General features: G+C 35.8%; 1 protein-coding gene across 4 annotated transcripts in view; it reads left to right on the top strand.

The window, feature by feature from the left end:
- MAGI3 (membrane associated guanylate kinase, WW and PDZ domain containing 3) overlaps positions 1–22,778 on the top strand; it is a 248,562-nt gene that overhangs the window by 194,713 nt on the left and 31,071 nt on the right. For all 4 annotated transcript variants that reach the window (XM_070463862.1, XM_070463860.1, XM_070463864.1 and 1 more), the window contains exons 8-14: positions 207–301; positions 3,510–3,698; positions 6,380–6,985; positions 8,193–8,224; positions 10,246–10,402; positions 11,874–11,965; positions 20,986–21,178. In XM_070463862.1, the coding sequence (XP_070319963.1) occupies positions 207–301; positions 3,510–3,698; positions 6,380–6,985; positions 8,193–8,224; positions 10,246–10,402; positions 11,874–11,965; positions 20,986–21,178 (1,364 nt within the window). The remainder of the gene's footprint in view (positions 1–206; positions 302–3,509; positions 3,699–6,379; positions 6,986–8,192; positions 8,225–10,245; positions 10,403–11,873; positions 11,966–20,985; positions 21,179–22,778) is intronic.

Here is a 22,778-nt window from a genome sequence, read left to right as displayed (position 1 = left end):
ACTTTGACTTCTAGGCGTCTTCTGTGGGTCGTTCTTTAGTTGCTGACAAGCTCTTCCTCCAAGACTTGTCAGCATCTCCGGGTTCCATAGCATAAGGATACATGTTTGTCCCTTAATGAGTGATGATGGAATGATATGAGAGTCTATTTTAAAATATGTAATTCTTTCATATTAAACTGAAATGCATATTTGTCTACATTTTACAGTCACCTTAACCAGAAAACCCAGTTTGAAAATCCAGTGGAGGAAGCCAAAAGGAAAAAGCAGTTAGGACAGGCTGATACTGGGTCTTCAAAACCAGGTAGAACTTTTACCTCTATCTTCTAAAAATAACTTGTGACATTTATATGCTGAAATAATAGAAGTGAGTTTGAACTTTGAATTGTTGGGGCTTTGAAAATCAACAGAGACTATTTAATTTTTGTTACTGTAAAGATATGAATAATCTTAATAAAGCATCTGGCCATTTTGAGAATGTTGAGTTTTTTTTCTCTTGCTGCTTATATAGAAAGTGTGAAATTGTTGGGAGAAGGGATTGAATAACTTTGTTATGGCTGCAAGGTTTTAATTTGTAAATTGGATTGTTTTATAGTGTTTAAGGCCAAGTCAATATTAGATCTTTGATTCATTATGAGCTTCTCACAAGTGAATTGCTTAGATTTAACATCAGTGACCATTCAGGATTCTTTATTAGCTGATGTGAACAAATACTGAGCAAATCCACTATATCGTTTGCCTATATCATTGATTCTCAACTGGGATGGTAGGGTATTAGTAATATCAGAATCATTTGAGGAGCATTTTTAAAATGCATGGGTCCTAAGATTTTGATGAGCCTAGCCATGTGTATTTTGTAAAAGATGTCCAGGAATTTCTTCCATCCTCCTCATCCCTCCTCAGTGCCTCCCCCTTCTCTGTCATTAATAAGATCTATATCATCATAATCTAGTAGATTCTTCACTCAGTTGCTGATGAAACAGTTTTTTCTTATAGCCCCTCTTCAAAAACATAGTCCCTTCCCTTAAGTTTTACATTTGATTGAGCAAATATTTTTAGATTAATAAATATTTTTGAGCACCTTCTATATGCCCAGTGCTTTCCTTGTTACCTGGTATTAAAAAATGATTAAGAGTAAGATAGGTCTTACCCTCAAAGTTTACAGTCTAAAATAGGAAACCGGTGGTTATAATATGTGCTGATAGGTGCCATCCTGTGTTAGTAGTTAAATGTGCAGGGAGACGGAGCAAGTTTGAATCCCAGCTATGTAACCTTGGATGAGTTTTTTAAATGTTTGTTTTCTCATCTATTAATGCAAAATATGAATAGTAGCAGTACCTACCTCTTAAAGTGAAGTGCTCACCTTTGCCTTAAAGGAGGAAGTTGAGGGGCAGGGGGACTTTCAAACAGAGGACATATTTGAACTGGGTCTTCTAAGTGTCAGTAAAAGCAAAATAAGGCAGATGAAAATTTTAGAGGAGCAAGAAGGCATACTGAGTAGAAGGAACAGGATATATAAAATCACGGCAGCATGAAATGGTGGTCCAGGGGTCAGAGAACAGATACGAATGACCAGAGCATAGCAGAAACAAGAGATGACGCTGCAAGAATAGGTAGCCATGAGAAGAAGCCTGAAATAGCTGACTTTTTTTTTTTAATGTCCAGTGCTTGTATTTATAAGATATCAGTAAATCTGGAAAGAACATAACAAAGAAAGTAGACCTACTCCTGCCCCAAACCTGCCTTTGTCAGTACTTCCAGGACAGCCCTGCTGCTTGCAGTAGCCGTGTGCATACTGCACAAGCCACGCAGCCATACAGAGCAGCCCGAGGCCTGCTCTTTTCTAAACCCTGTAAGCTTTAATGCATGCTAAGAGGGGCAGCAGCAGATACACAAAGATAACTCTGGGCTTGATATTAGTGTGCTCTCAATATGAAACAAGTCAGCCTTGTGAATTTGAGTCATTAGGGAAATGAGCATCAAAACCACCGTGAAAGACCACTCTATGCCTACTAGGATGGCTATAACCAAAAAAAAGCAGACAGTGACAAGTGCTGGCAAGGGTGTGAAGCAGTCAGAACCCTTAGACATCGATGGTGCAATGTAAAATGGTGCAGCCACTTTGGAAAAGTTTGGCAATCCTTCAGAATATTCAATAGTTATAATATTAATATGTTCATGGTAACTGCTACATTTCCATTCCCAGTATGTACCTAAAAGGAATGAACATATTTGCCTACACAAAATCTTGTACATGAGTGTTCACAGCAATATTACTCATAATATCCAAAAAGTATAAACAACCCAACAAATCAGTGAATAAATAAAATGTGATATATCTGTATAATGGAATATTATTTGGTAATAAAAAAGGAATAAAGTACATGCTACAACACAGATGAACCTCAAAAAATTATGCTGAGTGAAATAAAACATTCAAAAGACCACATATTATATAATTCCATTTATATAAAATGTCCAGATTGGGCATGTCTATAGACAGAAAGTAGCTTAGTGATTGAGGTTAGGATGTGAGGGCAGGTTGGGGAGAAATGAGAAGTGACTGCTAATGAGCATCAAGATTTCTTTAGTGTGTGTTTGGGGAGAGAGAAACTGTGCTAAAGTTAGACTGTGGTGATGGTTACCATGTCATTGACTTGTATGATTCTATCATATAAATTTAAACCATATTTTGAAAAGCTAACTTAAACAGTGCTTTTTAAGGTATGAACCTGTACAATTTGATCCCCATAAGTGCCCTAAGGGCAGCCAGGTGGAGCAAACTTTCTGGGAAAGAGAAGACAGGTATTACTTGCAAATGTGGATCACTTTTAGTGCTAGGATCATCTGAGGAAACCCCTAAAAATATGCTTTGCAGTGGAACTGTGCTTTTTGTCTTCCTAAAGTTTCCACTAAACACAGGTAAAAGGGAAAGAAGCATGAAGCTATTTACTAGTAGTGCAGGGGTTCACTCCACTCATCAGATATAAGTTAAAGGCTGCAGAAAGCCTGAGTCATGGGTTATAAAAAGTTCCCAGTGTATTCTCTTTTATAAGTTTGTGATAGTATATGTCCTAGTATAGTGTTTTCTACATAGAGCTCCAGTAACTGCTTATTCAAATGAAATATACATCCGAATGAGTGCCCAAGGCTTTCAGGATTTTAATAATAAAGTTTATCCTTCAGGTGTGTCATTCTGACTTCTATCTAAAGGACTCTTGGCGATTAGATAAAGTAAGTACAGAAAAGGCAATGAGAAGGAGATGAAATAGATGTTTTTATACCTTTCAAATGACATAGAAGAGTCCTATAAAAGAGAAATGATTCATTAGCTAAGTTTTTTTTCAGTGATTTAATATATGAATTTAAATTCCAACTGTTCTATAACATTGGATTCTCTCTTATTTTCTCTCTGTTATGGTTTGTTGTATTTAAATTATATAGACTATCTTGGGAATTAGCTCTGAGGAGTATATTCATTGTAATTATTCTTCTTTCTCATTTTTGTGCAGATACAGAAAAATCGCACTTCACTCGAGATCCATCCCAGCTTAAAGGCATCCTTGTTCGAGCGTCATTGAAGAAAAGCACAATGGGATTTGGTTTTACCATTATTGGTGGGGATAGGCCTGATGAGTTCCTACAAGTGAAAAATGTGCTGAAAGATGGTCCTGCAGCTCAGGATGGGAAAATTGCACCAGGTAACAGGTTTTTCAGAAATACTTAAAGGGAGTCTTCCCTGGTGGTCCGGTGTTTAAGACTCCGCTTCCACTGCGGGAGGCACGAGTTCCATTGCTGGTTGGGGAACTAAGATCTCACAAGTGTCACATGGCGTGGCAAAAAATTTTTTAAAAAAGAAAAGTACTTAAAGAGTTGTGATCCTATAACAAAAATTATAGTGAAAATGTTTTATATGTATATATTACATATATACCAAATATATAATAGCTGTATAAATATATATCATATATATATTTTGTGTGTGTATGTGTGTGTGTGTGTGTAGAGAGAGAGAGAAAGAAATTATACAACCAAGAGGTAGATTCCTGTATTAAAATAGTTTATCTTCTAAATTAAGTACATGGTAGTTTTGAGGGAGGATCATTTATTAATATTTTGTATAGTTTGTATAGTTTGAGATAACCCTTTGGCTATACTAAGCTAAGGATTTATTAACCATCTCAGAAAATTATTTGATTGTTTGATTTTCTGTGATTGTATAGGGTACTTTTGAAGTTATTTAACATTTACCTGTAACCTTTTTGAACAGTGACTCATTGTGATGTTTGCAGTGATACTGAACCAGTTGGTATACCCCACATTTTTTCACCAGGTTGGCCCTTTTTCTTTGTTTTTTTTCTTTCTTAGTGGCTATTAGTAAAGTTAAGCCACTATGTTAAGAATTACAGACAATAAAGCTAAAAAAAGAAAAAAGAATACAAAAAAAAAGGAAAAGAAAAAATGGGAAAAAAAGAATTATAGACAATAATGTTATTATTTTTACAGAGCTGTATAAATTTGTCTTTTATGTAGTTTTCTTAACATCTTTATGTGAGCGACTGTTTATGGCTGTAGGTTAGAGGAAGTTTAAGAGTAGTTACTGATTATGAGGAAGGTTTAAATACTTTTTTTCCAGAAGATTTTAATAAGCCACTGAGGCTGCTTCTTACACTATTTGCTAGGCTTTTCTAATCCTCTGTTATTTCACATACTATATGTAAATACATTCTCCATTTGGATGATTCAGTTGTCATATTACTTTTGATGGCAGGTATCAACTTATTTTCAATTAGAATATGGGATCTCTCATATTATGCTTCCCAAATTAGGTGATAGAAATTTAAACTAGAAAACTTAAAATAATGAAAAGTTAAAAAAATAAAATAATTAAAAGTTATGTTTATAAAGAAAATTATTTTTCTAATTTATTACTTTATAAAATCAACAAACTCTGGAGATTAAAATTAAGGTTTTGTCCTAAGTCCTCAATTTTGACTTTTTAAATGTTTTTGTCCATGAAACACATCTCAAAACTATTATATATGCTGTCAGGATTTTATGATATAGATTTAGATTTGTCTAACAGTGTTATTAATTTGTAAAGCAATATGATACTTCCATAAAAATTCAGAGAACTTTGACTAGGGGAGGAAAAGTCAAAGCTTTGTTTCTAATTAGTTTAATTTCTTTATCTTCTTGAATTTTGAAGTGAATTTCCACAGGCTAACATTTGTTTTTAAACAGTGTTCATGTTGATTTTTTAAAGCCTACATGCAATCAGAACAAATTGAAGCACCTTTATTTGGCAATAACCTTTTAAATAATCATACTCAAATAAAAGCAGCAAATGGATAAGACATCAGAGGACAAATTTTAAAAATCAAAACTGCATTAAAAAAAACACACAACTGATGAATGTCAAGTGGCAAAGATCCTAAAACCAAAATGGTCATAATGATGTAAAATCAAGAAAGTAAAACCAGCTTTTATAAGGATTAATTCAGCTGAATTTTCAGAATCTTAACTAATATGTTCTTTACTTGTATTGAATTTTTTGTTGCTTATTTCTCCTTTTGATAACTAAATTACACTAAATTGAAAGTCTCTCCAAAAAAGAAAGATGTGAAAAGAAAATACATTCATAAGTTATTATTCTAATCTTTAACCTTACATTGTTCAAACTAGAATGAATTTTTAAGTACATTGTAATCAATGGCTACTTAAAAATCATGAAATAAGATGTATTTAAAGAATGTCTGTTTTGTCTGTTTGTGTAAGTAGCCGGTGGAGTTGTGCACCCCTTGTCTATGTACTCAACACCTACCTCAATCTACCTAGCTTTGTGTGCCCACTTAGGTGTCACTCAAAGGATATACTAACAAGGATAATATGAATTTTTTTAAGATTAATTTTTTTTAAGATTCACTTGAGCTTGAGGTCGTAACTGTTTGCCACTAAGCATACATTTATATGACTTCCCAGGTGGCTCAAGTGGTAAAGAATCCACCTGCCAGTGCAGGAGACATAGGTTCAGTCCTGGGTTGGGAAGACCCCCTGGAGTAGGAAATGGCAACCCATTCCAGTATTTTTGCCTGGAGAATTCCATGGACAGAGAAGCCTGACAGGCAGTCCATTGGATCGCAAAGAGTCACACACACACACACACACACACACACGTTTATATATTCTTTTTAGGGAGGAGTCACTGAAGGGAGAATGACATGTCTGTGTTCAAAATCTATTTTTTCAGTAGTTAATGAACAGTAAGAGGTTTCCAGAATTCAAATTTAGATGCTAAATTTCAGTTATTTTTATCTCCCCCAACAAAAGATCGATTTATTTGATGGCTTTAACATTTTTCATGTGATTTATGTTTTACCAGGTGATGTTATTGTAGACATCAATGGCAACTGTGTCCTTGGTCACACACATGCAGATGTTGTCCAGATGTTTCAATTGGTACCTGTCAATCAGTATGTAAACCTTACTCTATGTCGTGGGTATCCGCTTCCTGATGACAATGAAGATCCTGTTGTGGACATTGTTGCTGCTACTCCTGTCATCAATGGACAGTCATTAACTAAGGGAGAGACTTGCCTGAATACTCAGGATTTTAAGTCAGGAGCAGTGGTGCTAGACCAGAATGGAAAATCGGGACACAGCTTGATCAGTGATCGTTTCAATGGAGCATCAGATCTGAGTGAACAGAGAGCATCTATGGCATCATCAGTCAGCTCCCAGCCAGAACTAGTGACTATCCCTCTGATCAAGGGCCCCAAAGGCTTTGGGTTTGCAATTGCTGACAGCCCAGCTGGACAGAAGGTGAAAATGATATTGGATAGTCAATGGTGTCAAGGCCTACAGAAAGGGGATATCATTAAGGAGATTTACCATCAAAATGTGCAGAATTTAACACATCTCCAAGTGGTAGAGGTGCTAAAGCAGTTTCCAGTAGGTGCAGATGTACCATTACTTATCTTAAGAGGAGGTGAGTAAAAGCACAAGGAAAAGTCTTCATTGTTCATGCATTTATATCTGTGAATTGTCCTTCCTTCCAGGTCAGAATATCTCTTTCCCAGAAGACTTAGCTGATAATGAGTGTGCATTTTCCTTAAGTTCTGTCTGACTGCTTCCATAAGCAGTATCTTTTGTAGCAGTTTTTTTTTTTTTTTTTAGTTATTAGTGGTTTCATTTGTGTCCATTATAGATTTCTTTCCCTCTGTTTTTTTAAAATCTGATTTATAACTTTAATGATTAGACAGAGTCATAGCATTGTGCTACTTCAGATGAAATATATCCTCTTAATTTCATTTTCTCTGTTGATGGCAATAATAGAGATGGACTCTTTCAAGCAGTGGTACTTCATCTGGACCTCTGTAATGTACCAAGGATGTTTTGTAAGAGCTAGCATCTCTGTGAATAAGTAAAAATGTTGGATGGTGTGTTAATCTGTTCTGTAAAAGCAGTCATGATAGCTTGCGCTCATAAAGCTTTTATCTTAAGCTTTAATATCTGTCAGTAAATGTTAATTAAACCCCACAGTGCTCATGTGAGAGAAATATAATTTTATTTTCCAAGGTCATCAACTGACTTGAACTGCTCCCAGACATAAATGCAGTTCCAAGGACTGATCAAAAAGTTATATTTTAACAGGCTTTCTTAAACCCATACCAATGAATGACCAGTATTTTAAAGAATAAAATGTAGCCCTTCACATGTATCTCACTGGCTGTTAGTTTTCATTTTTGAGGCAAATGAACAGTTTAACTTCAATTCTCATTTCTTTGAACTGTTTTTGTTTCTTCTCTGGGTGATAATGTGCTCAGAGTAAGTGCAGATCTCTTTCTGGGGGCTGGAGAGTTATTCAGAGTTCCAACAGATGTAAGTGTCTAGGGTTCTGTGTCAAACAGGCTGAATGTCAGTTTCCTGCCTAGTTGCTGGTTGATTCCACAGTACAGGAAAGTAATGTTAATCTATTTGAGTCTTGCTTTACTTTATCTATAAAATGCCAAACATGTATGCCTTAAGATTGTCATAAAAAATGAAATATGTGTATAATGCCTGGCACGTAGAACATGTTGAACATAATTTACTAGCCTACTAAAAGTCAAAGCTAGTTTTATCATAAACATTAGCAGTATTTGTAGTCTGGGAATCCTTCCTCTGTTTTTAAAATGTGGCTCATTTTTTTTAAGGTCCTCCTTCACCAACTAAAACTGCCAAATTGGTGAGTATGCAGTTGTCCTCAAATTCTTCTTTCCAACACACACAGAGAGATGCTGCGTTTCACTTCATGAGGGCTGCTCGTGGGGTGGATGTTTACAGACCGGGAGGAGTCAGAAGACAGACTGCCCTGGGCTTGGAACAGAAACTCAGGGAAGTGTGCAAGTTAGAAAAAGCCATCTATAGCGGAAGTGTGCTCTGCTGGTTAAGTGTTTCTGTTGGAGAAATGTTAGAGACCTGTAGTAGTCTGATCCTTCTACATAGTAAAACGTGGACCCATTGAGGAGCCTACTGATGGGTCCTTTGGCTTTCTTTGTGTTTCAGAGGAGCAAGGGTAAGGAGTAGCTAAACGTTTGGGCAGATGTCTTGCTGCAATGAGAAGATGTAGTGGTTTCCCATAAGCACATGGGGACTGTCATTACCCACATTTAGCTCACCTTCTGACATCCAGGGCTGGAGCAGTTGTGGCCTCTCTGCTCAGTCTGCTTGTTATCAGACCAACAGGCTGTCAGACTTGGAACACTTCTTTTTGTAGTGGTCTTCTGAATAACTGACTAGCCTACTTTAGGACCTGTGTAAAGACTAAGACCCGAACAAAGGACCCACCAGATAATGGTATGAAAGAAACTGTGCTAGGTACACGTGTAGCTACTTAACTATTCAAGTTTACAGTTATATGGATATAAAGACAATTAGGTATATAATCCTGTTAGCTCTAGTTTGCTTGACTTGGAATGTATCAACTTATAGTTAAAAGATGGTCTTCTATAACCATAAATCATAGGCTGCTAAACAAAAGATCATCAGATACAAAATAGATTAGTTCTCTATAGCCCCCTGAAAATGATCCTCTGCAAATTTGCCATTTTATGTGTCAGAAGGAAAGAAACACTCAGCCTTTTTATAGACTGTACCCCTTAGGTCCAGTGTGAACAGAAATTCTTTTTACATGTTCAGTTAGAATTATGCTGCATTTTTCTTCATTCCTCTGGGCCCTCTAGTAATTGTTTTTAACTCCTATGCTACCCTGTGTTTCATAATGGATGCCAGTGTGGCCACGGGGACCCTAATGCTTTATAATTGATGAAAGTTTCTGATGACCTCTCACTGCTTCTGACTGAATCCTAGGACAAGGGGGAGAAAGAGGAAAAGGCTACTCTTACCTCCCAGGCATCTGGCTGGGTCCTGGTCAGCGAAGGGTCCCTTCTGGCACAACACTTCATGGCCACTGTCCTCTCAGCCCTGCCTGACAAGCTGCTGCTCCTGCATCCTAGTCACTTTAATTATTTATCACAAATGTCTATAATCTCCCTCTCCTCACCATAATTCAGGATAACAAGCTGTTCTCTAAACCGTACTATTTATTTTCTGAAGCTGTTTATTGGATTTCATTTTTAAATTTTATTAAATAAGTCATTTTGCTGAGCTATTCTTCTAGACAAGTTCTATCTGAATGGGAACATATGAATATACCCCTTATCTGATTCCTAGGCATGGAGCATTCTCATGATATATTTGAATTGACCATGCAGGTTTTCACAGTGTCATCATTACAACCTAAATTAGAGTTAACACTTCGTATTTCATTTTCTTAGAAAGAATATTCCTTAAACATCTTTACTGGAAATTAATTCAGTGAGTGGGGAGGTGAGGGTATCAAGAATTAAATGGAGGTCCTCTCTGAGTCTTCCTCCTGCTCTGCTTAGAAGTGCTGTCTTGTATGTCTTCTCAGAGTCAGTTTATGTCTTGGTGGTAGAAAAAAGGGCAAAATTCCTTAACATAGGACTACTTAAGGCCCTTTGATTGACATCATTATAAACGTGTTCTAATTTAAGTGAAATATGTTTTAATCAAATACACATGACTGTGAAAGTGAACTCCGCTAAGACTGCAAATATGCTGTGGCTTTGACCCTGCTGCTTACGCAACTGTAATCAGTTGACATACTGGTTCAGACAACAGTTTTTTGCACTAATCAACCATCTGGCTTTTTGAGATACTAAGTAAGGCCCTTTTCCATTTCAGAAAACAGATAAAAAGGAAACTTCAGAAAGTTTGGAGGCCATAAATGAGCCTGTTCCCCAGCCTATGCCTTTTCCACCCAGCATTATCAGGTCAGGATCCCCGAAACTGGATCCTTCTGAGGTCTACCTGAAATCTAAGACTTTATATGAAGATAAACGTAAGTAGCTGTGGAATATTTCAGGGAAGCATGCAACAACATTAATTTGAATTTTCTTAAAAACTTTGTTTTTCCATCTCTAGAAACCAATATGTTGAAGTTATTCATTCCCATTTTAATGTAGCTCTGGGCTTCTTCCATTCATACTCAACATTCATTCATTTGTTTTCTTCAAAACCATATTTTGAACTGTTTTTGAAATGTGCCTCTATCTACCCAACATCATAGTAGGTAATGGGAGTACAGAGGTAATAGGTTACATAGACCCTGCATCCAAAGAGATAGTTAAACCTAAATGGAAAAGACAAAGAAATAATCAAATACATATACAAATAAGCCCCTAACAGGTACAGTAATAGAAGGATACGCTGGATGAATTGGGATCCAAAGTAGAAAATGGTCGGTTTTACTGATGAGAGTAGTAGGAAATATCATATACTGCTTCACATAGGAAGTTAAGCTGTAAGACAAAGAGGTAGTTGCTTGTAGGATGGATGAAAGGGAAAGAAGGAATAGCATTTGCTTACTGCGTGGCCTTAATTGTGCAATTAGTTTCAGTTTAGCTGGGTGTGGTCTGCAGTGGATACCAGAGGGGAGGGCAGGAGCAGCTGGTGGGGAGCGGATTATGCCAGTCTGAGGAAGCTGGAGACAATGATATACCTGGTAAAGAGCCACAGAATGGTCTTAACTATAGGGATGAAGTTATTGGGCTTGTGTTTTGGAAAGATTTTCTTGGCAGGAATACAAAGGATGATGAATCAGAAGGGTATGTAATCTGAGGAAACCAGAGAGTAGAGTAGACTCCTTAGAGGAGTCCAGTGGACAGATGATGAGAAGAGAGTGTGCATAAGGCAGAAATTCATTTTCATACTAATTTACCAACTGATGATAGTTTTTTTTCTGAAGCACAATTGTAAGTTTAAGTGGTTTAACTTTTGAATATATTTACTTTTAGAAATAGATCTAAACATCTTCCCTGGTGGCTCAGACGGTAAAGTGTCTGCCTACAATGTGGGAGACCCAGGTTCAATCCCTGGGTTAGGAAGATCTCCTGGAGAAGGAAATGGCAACCCACTCCAGTATTCTTGCCAGGAAAATCCCATGGATGGAGGAGCCTGGTGAGCTACAGTCCATGGGGTCGCAAAGTCAGACATGACTGAGCTAGGAAAAGATGCACAACAAGTAGAAATATATATAATTGATTTCATACTTATGTAACCAGTCACAGTTTATCTTGATAGTCCCAGACCATATTTCGGAAGATAAAACATCAATTTGAAAGCATGAAGAATTAATGGCAGTATAATACTGAGTGTGTGGAAATGGGAATAAATATTCCTAAGCAATCTTGATTGAGCTAGAGCACAAAACAAGGATTTATGATTGAGTTTTTCTATAGTGTTAAACTTTTTAAAATAAATTGTGTATTGTGTATATTTGTTTGTATTTATTGTTTTCTGGTTTTCCTTAGCACCAAACACCAAAGATTTGGATGTGTTTCTTCGGAAACAGGAATCAGGGTTTGGCTTCAGAGTACTGGGAGGAGATGGACCTGACCAATCTGTAAGTTTAAATACGTTGTCATTTGGCTATTCCTGTTAAAACTTTCAATAGCGATTTGGTAGAATATGGTGCTTTTGTTTTGCTTTCTACTTTCTTTGGTTTTTTAAAAGATTTTGTTTTCTCTAACAGTTTCATTAACATGAGGAAGAATTGCATTTCTAGTGGTGTCGTAATACCTCAGTTAACGTGATATGTGAAAGTGTTAGTTGCTCAGTTGTATCCGACTCTTTGTGACCCCATGGACTGACTGTAGCCCACCAGGCTCCTCTGTCCATGGGATTTCCCAGGCAAGAATACTGGAGTGGGTTGCCATTTCCTCCTCCAGGGGATCTTCCTGACCCAGGGATTGAACCCAGGTCTCCTGCATTGAGGCAGATTCTTTACCATCTGAGTAGTTGAGGCTAAAACTGTAGGTAAAAGCTGAATAAGTCAGCCGTAAATTAGAGCATAATAACGGGTTATATTTGTAAGGCATTTAAATCTAGAAATTTATTTATATATGATTCTCACTCAGAGAACAAATATAGTGGGTTTATTTTTGTTTTACCCTTAGTTTGACAAAGGAATAATGTGCTTCTTAGAGTTTTAAGAACATATTTAAGGCTTTTTTGTATAATATGAGTGACTACATTATCATATTTGGAAATTAGGTGAATAATAATATTCTTTTAAAATTATGGGCTTCTTTCTATTCTGACTAGAGCATTTGATTTATAGAGTATAAATGTGTTCTAATTAGTCATATTGGTTGCAGTTGAAATAATTATCAGAGACAAATAAAGCTTAAGGTAGGTTGCCCTATGTAGGGCAAATATGAAGTACCTTGATTGTTTCTTTTCCTTTCTTTTGAATTGAACTATGATTGGTGTATAACATTATATTTGTTTCAGATGTGCAATGTAATGATTCAATGTTAGTATACACTGCAAAATGATCATGACAACAAGCTTAGTTACCATCCGTCATCATACAAAGTGACAGATTTTTTTCTGTGATAAGAACCTTTAAGAGTTATTTCCTTGGCAACTTTCAATTATGTACTACAGTATTATTGGCTATAGTCCACATGCTACAGCATTACATCCCCATGACTTACTTATTTTATAATCAGAAGTTTGTACCTACCTCCTCCCAATCCCCCTCCTACTGTCAACCACCATTCTGTTCTTTCTGAGTCTTGTTTTGTTTGTTTACTTTGTTTTTTAGATTTCAGATATAAGTGAGATTACACAGCATTTGTCTTTGTCTGTCTGACTCTTTGACTTAGCATATGTCCTCAAGGCATTATGTTGCCTTGCAAAGATTTTTTTCTTTCTAATGTAGTTTAAGCTTTGTGATTAAAACTACATTGCGATTTTCCCAATTTTCTTCTTGTAATTGATTTCTAGTTTTATACCATTATGGTTGGAAATGTGTGATATAATTTCAGTTTTCTTAAATTTATTGAGGCTTGATTTGTGGCTTAACGTGATCTGGCTGAATAATATTCCATTGTATGTGTAAGTGGGTGTGTAGGTGTGTGTGTGTATAAAGAATATGTGATATGTGTATTTCCTTGTTTATTTTCCCTAATTGCTATGGCTTAGACTTCCAGTACTCTATTGAGTAAAAGTGGTGGAAGTGGGCAACCTTGCCTTGTTACTGATCTTAGAAGGAAAGCTTTCAGCATTTTACCTTTGACTATGATGTTAGCTGTGAGCTTGTCATGGTTGTTGGTTGTTGTTTAGTGTCTAAGCCATGTCCAACTCCTTGCAACCCTGTGGACTGTAGCCCACCAGGCTCCTCTGACTGTGGGATTTTCCAGGCAAGAGTATTGGAGTGGGTTGCCATTTCCTCCTCCAGGGGATCTTCCTGACCCAGAGATTGAACCCACATCTCCTACATTGACAGGGAGATTCTTCAGTACAGAGCCACCTGGAAGCCTGAGCTTGTCATATATAGCCTTTATTATGTTGAGGCATGTTTCCCCTACTTCCTTTGTTGAGAATTATTATAAATGGATGCTGAATTTTGTTAAATGCTTTTTCTGTATCTGTTGAGATGATCATATTTTTATTCTTCATTTTGTTAATTTGGTGTATCACATTGATTTGTGGATGTTGAAATATTCTTGCATCCCTGGAGTAAATTCCACTTGATCATGGTGTATGGGTCCTTTTAATGTATGTTTAAGTTTAATTTGCTAATGTTTTGTTGCAGATTTTTGCATCTGTATTCATCAGTGACACTGACCTGTAATTTTCTCTTTTTGTGTTGTCCTCGTCAGTTTTGGTCCCAGGGTAATGCTGCCCTAATAGAATGAGTTTGGAAGCGTTTCTTCCTCTTCAGTTTTCTGAAAGAGTTTGAAAAGGATAGATATTAATATTCTTTAAATGTTTGATAGAATTCACCAGTGAAGCCATCAGGTCCTGGACTTGCATGTGCTGGGATATTTTTAATTACTGATTCAACCTCCTTACTAGTAATTGGTCTGTTCAGATTTTCTACTTTTCATGATTTACTCTTGAAAGATTACATGTTTCTAGGAATTCATTGATTTTTTTCTAGGTTGTCCAGTTTTTTGGCATAAAATTGATCATAGTAGTTTCTTATGATTCTTTGTATTTCTGTGGTATCAAAGGTAACTTCTCTTTCATTTCTGATTTTATTTTTGAGCCCTCTTTTGTTCTGGTGAATCTTGCGAGGAGTTTGTCAGTTTTGTTTATTTTTTCAAATAGCCTCCTCAGTTTCATTGATCCTTTCTATTGTCTTGTTAGTCTCTATCTCATTTATTTCTGCTCTGATCTTTGTTATTTACTTCCTTCTACTAACTTTGGACTTCTTTCATTCTTTTTCTAATTCCTTTAGATGTAAAGCTCTTTGAGATTTTTCTTATTTTGAGGTAGACCTATATTACTATGAACTTCCCTCTTAGAACTACTTTTCCTTATCCCAGAGATTTTGCAAGTTATATATCCATTTTCATTTGTCTCAAGGTATTTTTTTATTTTTCTCTTGATTTCTTCATTGATGCATTGGTTGTTCATTAAGATGTAGTTTAATCTTCACATTTTGTGATTTTCCCAATTTTCTTCTTCTGATTTCTAGTTTTATGTACTTGTGTTTGAAAAAGATGTTTTATATAATTTCAGTCTTCTTAAATTTATTGAGACTTGTTTTATGGCTTAACATGTGATCTATCTTGAAGAGTGTTACATGTGCACTTGAGAAGAATGTATATAATATGCTACTTTGGATAGAATGTTGTGAATATATATAGAATGTTCTGAATGTATAATCTATCTATCTATCTATCTAAAGGTTATTCATTCTAATGTGTCATTTAAGACCCATGTTTCCTGATTGGTTTTATGTCTGCATGATCTATCCATTGATGAAAATAGGGTTATTAAAATTCCTTCCTATTATTGTATTGCTGTAAATTTCTCCCCTTAGGTCTATTATATAGGTCCCCCTTAGGTCTTTGCTTTATATATTTTAAATGCTTCTGTGTTAGATGCATAAACATTTGCAAATGTTATATCCTCTTGTTCAGTTGACTCCTTTATCATTATATAATGCCCTTTTTGTCTTTTGTTACAGTTTTTGTTTTAAAGTCTATTTTGTCTGATGTAGGTATAGCTGCTTTAGCATTTCTTTTGGTTTCTGTTTGCATGGAACAGCTTTTTCCATGCCTCTACTTTCAGACTTTGTGGCTCCTTACATCTGAAGTTAGTCTCTTATAGGCAGCATATAGATGGGTCTTGTTGTACATTTGGATAGATGGGTCGTCTTGTACATTTGGCCAGTCTGAGTATTTTCATTGGAGAATTTAGTCTTTTACATTTAAAGTAATTCTTGACAGGTATGTACTTAGTGTCATTTTGTTCTTTGTTCTCTGGCTGTTTTGTAGTTCTTCTCTGTTCTTCTCTTGCTTTCTTCCCTTGCAGTTTGATGGCTTTCTTTAATATTATACTTAGATTCTATTTTTATTATCTTTTGTGTATCTACAATAGGTTTTTGTTTGAGGTTACCCTGAGACTCGCATATAACAGATTATATACATATATCAGTCTAATTTAAGTTGATAGCAACTTAAGTTTGAACGAATGCTAAAGCTACATTTTTACTTCCTCCACCACATTTTATATTTCTGATATCACACTTCACATCTTTTTATTTCGTGTATCCCTTCACTGATTATTCTAGCTATAGTTATTTTTACTACTTGTCTTTTAACCTTTTTATAGTAGTTTTGTAAATGATTATATTTATCTTGCCCTTGAGATTTATACTTTTATATGTTTTCTTATACTACTCAGTGCCTTTTCTTTTCAACTAAAGAAGCCCCTTTCACGTTTCTCATAAGGCCAGTTGATTAGTGATGAACTTCTTTGATGTTTGCTTGTCTGGAAAACTGTCATCTCTTTCAGTTCTGAATGATAATTTTCCTGTGTAGAGTATTCTTGGTTGGACATATTTTTCTTTTCAGCACTTTGAATATATCATTCCACTCCTTTCTGGCCTGCAAAGTTTCTGCTGAAGAATCTGCTCATAGTCTTATAGGAGTTCCTGCTTATAACAAAGGCTTCCTTGGTGGCTCAGTGAAGAATCTGCGGGCAATGCGGGAGACCTGGGTTTGATCCCTGGGTTAGGAAGATCCCCTGGAGGAGGGAATGGCAACCCACTTCAGTATTCTTGCCTGAAGAATCCCCATGGACAGAGGAGCCTGGTGGGCTACAGTCTATGGGGTCGCAAAGAGTCGAACATGACTGAGCAACTAAGAATAGCACAAAGTATGCATTTAATGATATTATTTCTAATGTGCTGAAATTTTGGGCTTCCCTGATACCTCAGTTGGTAAAGAATCTGCCTGCAATGCAGGAGACCGCAGTTTGATTGCTGATTCAGGAAGATCTGATAGAGAAGGCTACCTACTCCAGTATTCTGGCCTGTATAATCCATGGGGTTGCAAGAATCAGACTGGACTGAGCAAAACTTCTACTTTCTTTTGTAGGTAACAAGTTGTTTTTCTCTTGCTATTTTTAAAATTCTCTCTTTAACTTTTGACATTTTAGTTACAATGTGTCTCTGTGAGGATCTTTTGGGAATTCTTTGGGCTTCCAGAATCTGCAATTCTGTCTCTTTTCCCAGGTTAAGGAAGTTTTCAGCCATTATTTCTCCAAGTTAAGTTTTCTGCTCCTTTCTCTCTCTTTTCTCCTTCTGGTACTCCTATAATATGAATGTTATTCTGCTTGAAGTCATTGCGTAGGTATCTTGGGCTATCTTTGCTTTTTTTCGTTTGTTTGTTTGTTTTTTTCTTTTTGCTGCTCTTATTGAGTCAGTTCCATCCATATTGTTTCAAGTGGCAAAAATTCATTCCTTATATGCCTGTGTAGTGTTATATTGTATGTATATATATGCCATTTTTTAGTTTTTTGAGAAACCTCCATACTGTTTTCCACAGTGGCTGCACCAATTTACATTCTCACCAACAGTGTACAAGGGTTCCCTTTTCTCCACATCCTTACCAACATTTGTTATTTGTAGATTTTTTGATGATAACATTTCTGACAGGTATGAGGTTATACTTCGTTATGGTTTTGATTTCCCTGGTGATTAGCGATGTTGAGCAACATTTCATGTGACTCTTGGCGGTCTGCATGTTCCCTTTGGAAAAATGTCTATTCACATCTGCCCATTTTTTAATTGGGTCATTTGTTTTTTGGATATTAAGCTGTATGAGCTTTTATGTATTTTGGGAATTAATCCCTTGTTGGACTCATCATTTGCAAAAATTTCTCCCCATTCATAGGTTGTCTTTTCATTTTGTTTATGGTCTCCTTTTTTTGTGCAGAAGCTTTTAAGTTAATTGATTTTTTTAGTTTTAATTTAATGCATTTCTCTTTATATCATTGTGATTTCTGAGACATATTTACCTATTTGGTCTTTCTTTTGTTATTTTAAAAAATCTTTTTATTAAAGTATAGTTGATTTTCAATGTTATGTTATTTTCAGGTGTGCAGCAAAGTGAATAAGTTTTATATGTGCGCATGCATGCACACGCGCGTGCGCGCACATACACGCACCCACAGAGGTCTACTCTCTTTAAAATTCTTTTACCATATACGTCATTACAGAGTGTTGAGTAGAGTTCCCTATAGTACTATGTATATGTCAATCCCAATCTCTCAATTTATCCTCCTTCCCTTTCCCCAGTAACAATATGTTTATTTTCTATATCCGTGGTTCTGTTTCTGTTTTGTGGGCTTCCCTGATGGCTCAGCAGTAAAAAATCTGCTTGCAATGCAGGAGACGCAGGTTCAATTCTTGGGTCAGGAAGATCCTCTGGAGGAGGGCATGGCAACCCACTTCAGTATTCTTGCCAGGAAAATCCCATAGACAGAGGAGCCTGGTGGGCTATGGTCTGTGGGGTTTCAAAGAGTCAGATACAACTCAAAGGACTGAACACACATGCACACATTTCTGTCTCGTAAATAAGTTCATTTGTACTATTTTTTTTCCATTCCACACATAAGCAATATCATATGGTATTAGTCCTTCTCTGTCTGACTTACTTCATTCAGTATAACAGTCTTTAGGTCCATTCATGTTGCTGCCAGTGGCATTATTTCATTTTTTATGGCTGAGTAATATTCTAGTGTATATATTTACCACATCTGCTTTATACATTTGTCTGTTGACAGACATTTAGGTTGCTTCCATATCCTGGCTGTTGTAAATAGTGATACAGTATTCATTGGGGTGCATGTATCTTTTGAGTTGTGGGTTTGTTTTGTTTTTTTTTTCAGGTTTATACCCAGGAGTGGGATTGCTGGATCATATGGTAGCTCTGTTTTTAGTTTTTTAAGGAACTTCCATACTGTTCTCCATAGTGGCTGTACCAATTTGCATTCCCACCAACAGTGTGAGGGGGGTTCCCTTTTCTCCACATCCTCTTCAGGCATTTATTGTTTGTAGATTTTTTGATGATGGCTATTCTGACCAGTGTGAGGTGATACCTCATTGTAGTTTTGATTTGCATTTCTCTAATAATTAGTGATGTTGAGCATCTTTTCATGTGCCTCTTGGCCATCTGTATGTCTTCTTTGGAGAAATGTCTATTTAGATCTTCCACCCATTTTTTGATTTTTTTTTTAAATTGAGCTGCATGAGCTGTTTATATATTTTGGAGATTAATCCCTTTTCAGTTGCTTTGTTTCCAAACATTTTCTCCCATTTTGAGAGTTGTCTTTATTTTGCTTATGGTTTTATTTGCCATAAAAAAGCTTTTATTTATGTCCCATTTATTTTTGCCTTTATTGTCATTACTCTAGGAGACAGATCCAAAAAGATGTTGCTGCAATTTATGTCAGAGAGTGTTCTGCTTATGTTTTCCTCTAAGAGTTTTATAGTATCTGGTCCTACAATTAGGTCTTTAATTCATTTTGAATTTATTTTTGTATATGATGTTAGAGAATGTTCTAACTTTCATTCTTCTTATGTAACTATCCAGTTGTCCCAGCACCACTTACTGAACAGACTGTCTTTTTTCCATTGTATGTTCTTGCCTCCTGTGTTGTAGATTAATTGACTGTAAGTGTGTGGGTTTATTTCTGTGCTCTTTATTCTGTTGCATTGATGTATATATTCATTTTTGTACCAATACCATGTTGTCTTGATTACCGTAGCTATGTGTTACAGTCTGAAGTCAAGGAATGCAATTCCTCCAGCTCTCTTCTTCTTTCTCAAGATTGTTTTGGCTATTTGTGTTTTTTTCTGTTTCCATACAAATTTTACATTTTTTTGTTCTAGTTCTGTGAAAAATCCATTGACATTTTGATAGGGATTGCATTGAATCTATAGATTGCCTTGGGTAACATGGTCATTTTACCAATGTTAATTCTTCCAGCCCAATAGCATGATGTATCTTTCCATCTGATTGTGTAATCTTTAATTTCTTTCATTAGTGACTTGTAGTTTTCCAAGTACAGGTCTTTTACCTTGTTAAGTAGGTTTATTTCTAGGTATTTTTATTCTTTTTGATGCAGTGGTAAATAGGATTATTTCCTTAATTAAGTGTATAGAAATATGACAGATTTCTGTAGATTTTTTTGTACCCTGCAACTTTAGCAAAATCATTGATGAACTCTAGGAATTTTCTGGTGATGTCTTTAGGATTTTCCACATATAGTCACATCATCTGCACACAGTGAGTTTTACTTCTTTCTTACCAATTTGTCTTCCTTTTGTTTCTTTTTCTCATCTGATTGCTATAGCTAGGACTTCCAAAAGTATGTTGAATAAAAGTATTGAGAGTGGGTATCCTTGTCTTGCTCCTGATCTTAGAGGAAATGTTTACACTTTATCTTCTCTTAAATGTCAGGTTATAACAGCTCTGGAACTAGTCCAAATACTTAGGATTACCAATTATAAGATTCTAATTGCTGGCAAAGAAAATGAGCAAGATCTGTTCACCTAGTTGCAAGTGAATCTTAGGTCACTCTGTTCCCTTAAAATATGTACTGCTTTAGAATTTAGGAACAAGAAATATTTCTCTTTTCTATATACTAAACTTGAACTGATAGCCTTATGTAACGGGAGTATTGTAAAAATTATCCCAGTTGCTATGAACAGTATACAAAAAAAAAATCTTTCGTGATGACATTCAATGGACTTTACTTTTAGTAGCTACTCCACAGAATTGCATTTTTTTAGTTTAATATTTTTGTTCTGTTGTAGTGATGGATGTGATAGTGGTACTTTCTAAGTTATTGAATTACTTTGTATTTTCTGTCTTCCTTGTGCCCAACCGAAAGAATCCAGAAGAGATTACATGGTGTGGTTATTTGAAGTGCCATTTTGGAGACGGGTCAATTTCTAAGATTTCACCTTTCTAAACTATGACTGTTTTCAGGGTGAACTGCAAAAATTTTTTGGTATGCATGGTTTTGAGTTAGAAAGTCCTTGACTTAGTAGTTAAGAATCTTAGTAAGTCTTAGTAGACTGTATAGAGCAACCCACACTTTATATCTTATCAGATATACATTGGAGCCATCATTCCTCTGGGCGCAGCTGAGAAAGATGGTCGGCTCCGTGCAGCTGATGAGCTGATGTGCATTGATGGAATTCCTGTTAAAGGGAAATCACACAAACAAGTCCTAGACCTAATGACAACCGCTGCTCGAAATGGCCACGTGTTATTAACTGTCAGAAGAAAGATCTTCTACGGTGGTACGTGAACCTGTTCTTGCTCTGATAAGTTAAAAGAGAAACAAAGAGACTTAGTCTACTTTTTTTTTTTTGCAGATTATTTTATTATGTTTAATAGTGTATGAGAGGCTGCGCTAGCCCTCTGCGATGACCCACACTGTGTCTGTGAAATGTTTCTTTGACTAAATCCACTTCTTACCTAAAACAATGACAACAACAAAAATAGTGTATGAGATAACTTATTTGGTGTGATCCTTGCATGTGGAAGGCCATGTAAGGTTGAAAGGATTCATAAATACTGCTACTACTATCAAAAAAGAGAAATAAATTTTGGGTCTCTACATTAAGATTATATTAATATATCAATGAATTTTGCCAGTGTGATATTATAATCAGGATATCAGGTTAAATATGTTTTCTGAAGAACAAATACAAAGTTGTTTAGTCATACTAAGAGATCCCATTAACTGAATATCAAACAATTTTGGATCCTGATGAAATTCTAAATATTCAAAGGACAAAATGTTTCTACTTCAGAAGTTTTAGTATGACATTTATTGAGTCTCAGACATGGATTCTTTTACTTACTCTTTACAACACTAAGGTGATAAACACTGTCATTATTCTAGTTACTCACAGAAAGGTTGAGAAACACATAGCTGGTAGATAGTAGGACCAGGATTGAAACAGATAATTTAATTACAAAGCCTGAGGTCTAAACCATCACACTAAGGTATGGTAATCTCCTGTATTTTTATGTTCAATAGCTTTGTGAATATTATGTAGAAATTTTAAAAAGTGAATTCTTGTCACTTAAAAATTTTTTAAAGACAGCCTGTAGCACCACCAGAATGTAAGCTTCATGAAGGATGGACTTTTCATCCATTTAGTTCTATGCTGTGTACCCAGTACCTAGAAGAATGACCACATGGCACAGAGTGGGCATTCAAAAAATGTGTGACTTGAAGAATATTCACGTTACTCTTAAAAATGAGGCCCTGTGTTTTTGATTGTAGCATCCAAAGTAAAAGCCCACCTCCTGTCATGAATGTCAGGCATTCTGAGATGCGTGCAGTTCTAATGCTGTGTTGCTTCCATTTGGTTGTGCTGATGTCAGAACATAACTACGTAGAGTAAACAATGGGATATTGTACAGATAGAGATTAGCTCCCTCCTGGAAAGCATCATAAAGACGTTTCGTAGTAGTTTGATATTATTGGAGACATTTTAGCTAATTCATTCTAACCATGCATTATATCAAAAAGAACCTTTTTTGTTGTTGTTAATCATTGGAAGTTATTGACACTTTTGTTGAGGTTCAAAACCACATCCTCAGAATCCCATAGATTTTGATACAAAGAGACCTTATAAATGCATGTTCATCAATAACAGCATGTGGTGGTGGTGGTTTATGCTGTTTTGTATCAAATTATGGCACAAAATTTGCCCTTTTTTAAAAATCAGTTATGACTGACTTTTGTCATTCTTTCTCAAATTCTAATGTTATTCTTAAATAGAAGAAAAGGGTGTAGGTTAACTGCCTATTTGCTAGGAATTCCATGTGACCTGATCTGTGTCTAGGAGAGTTTGCCATTTATGTGGACAGCTTGTTATATGCCTG

This window comes from Odocoileus virginianus, unplaced genomic scaffold (assembly GCF_023699985.2).
Source record: "Odocoileus virginianus isolate 20LAN1187 ecotype Illinois unplaced genomic scaffold, Ovbor_1.2 Unplaced_Contig_8, whole genome shotgun sequence".
Classification (NCBI taxonomy): Eukaryota; Metazoa; Chordata; class Mammalia; order Artiodactyla; family Cervidae; genus Odocoileus; species Odocoileus virginianus.
The sequence above is the reverse complement of the archived record's forward strand: the minus strand, read 5'-3'. Positions and strand labels throughout refer to the sequence as shown.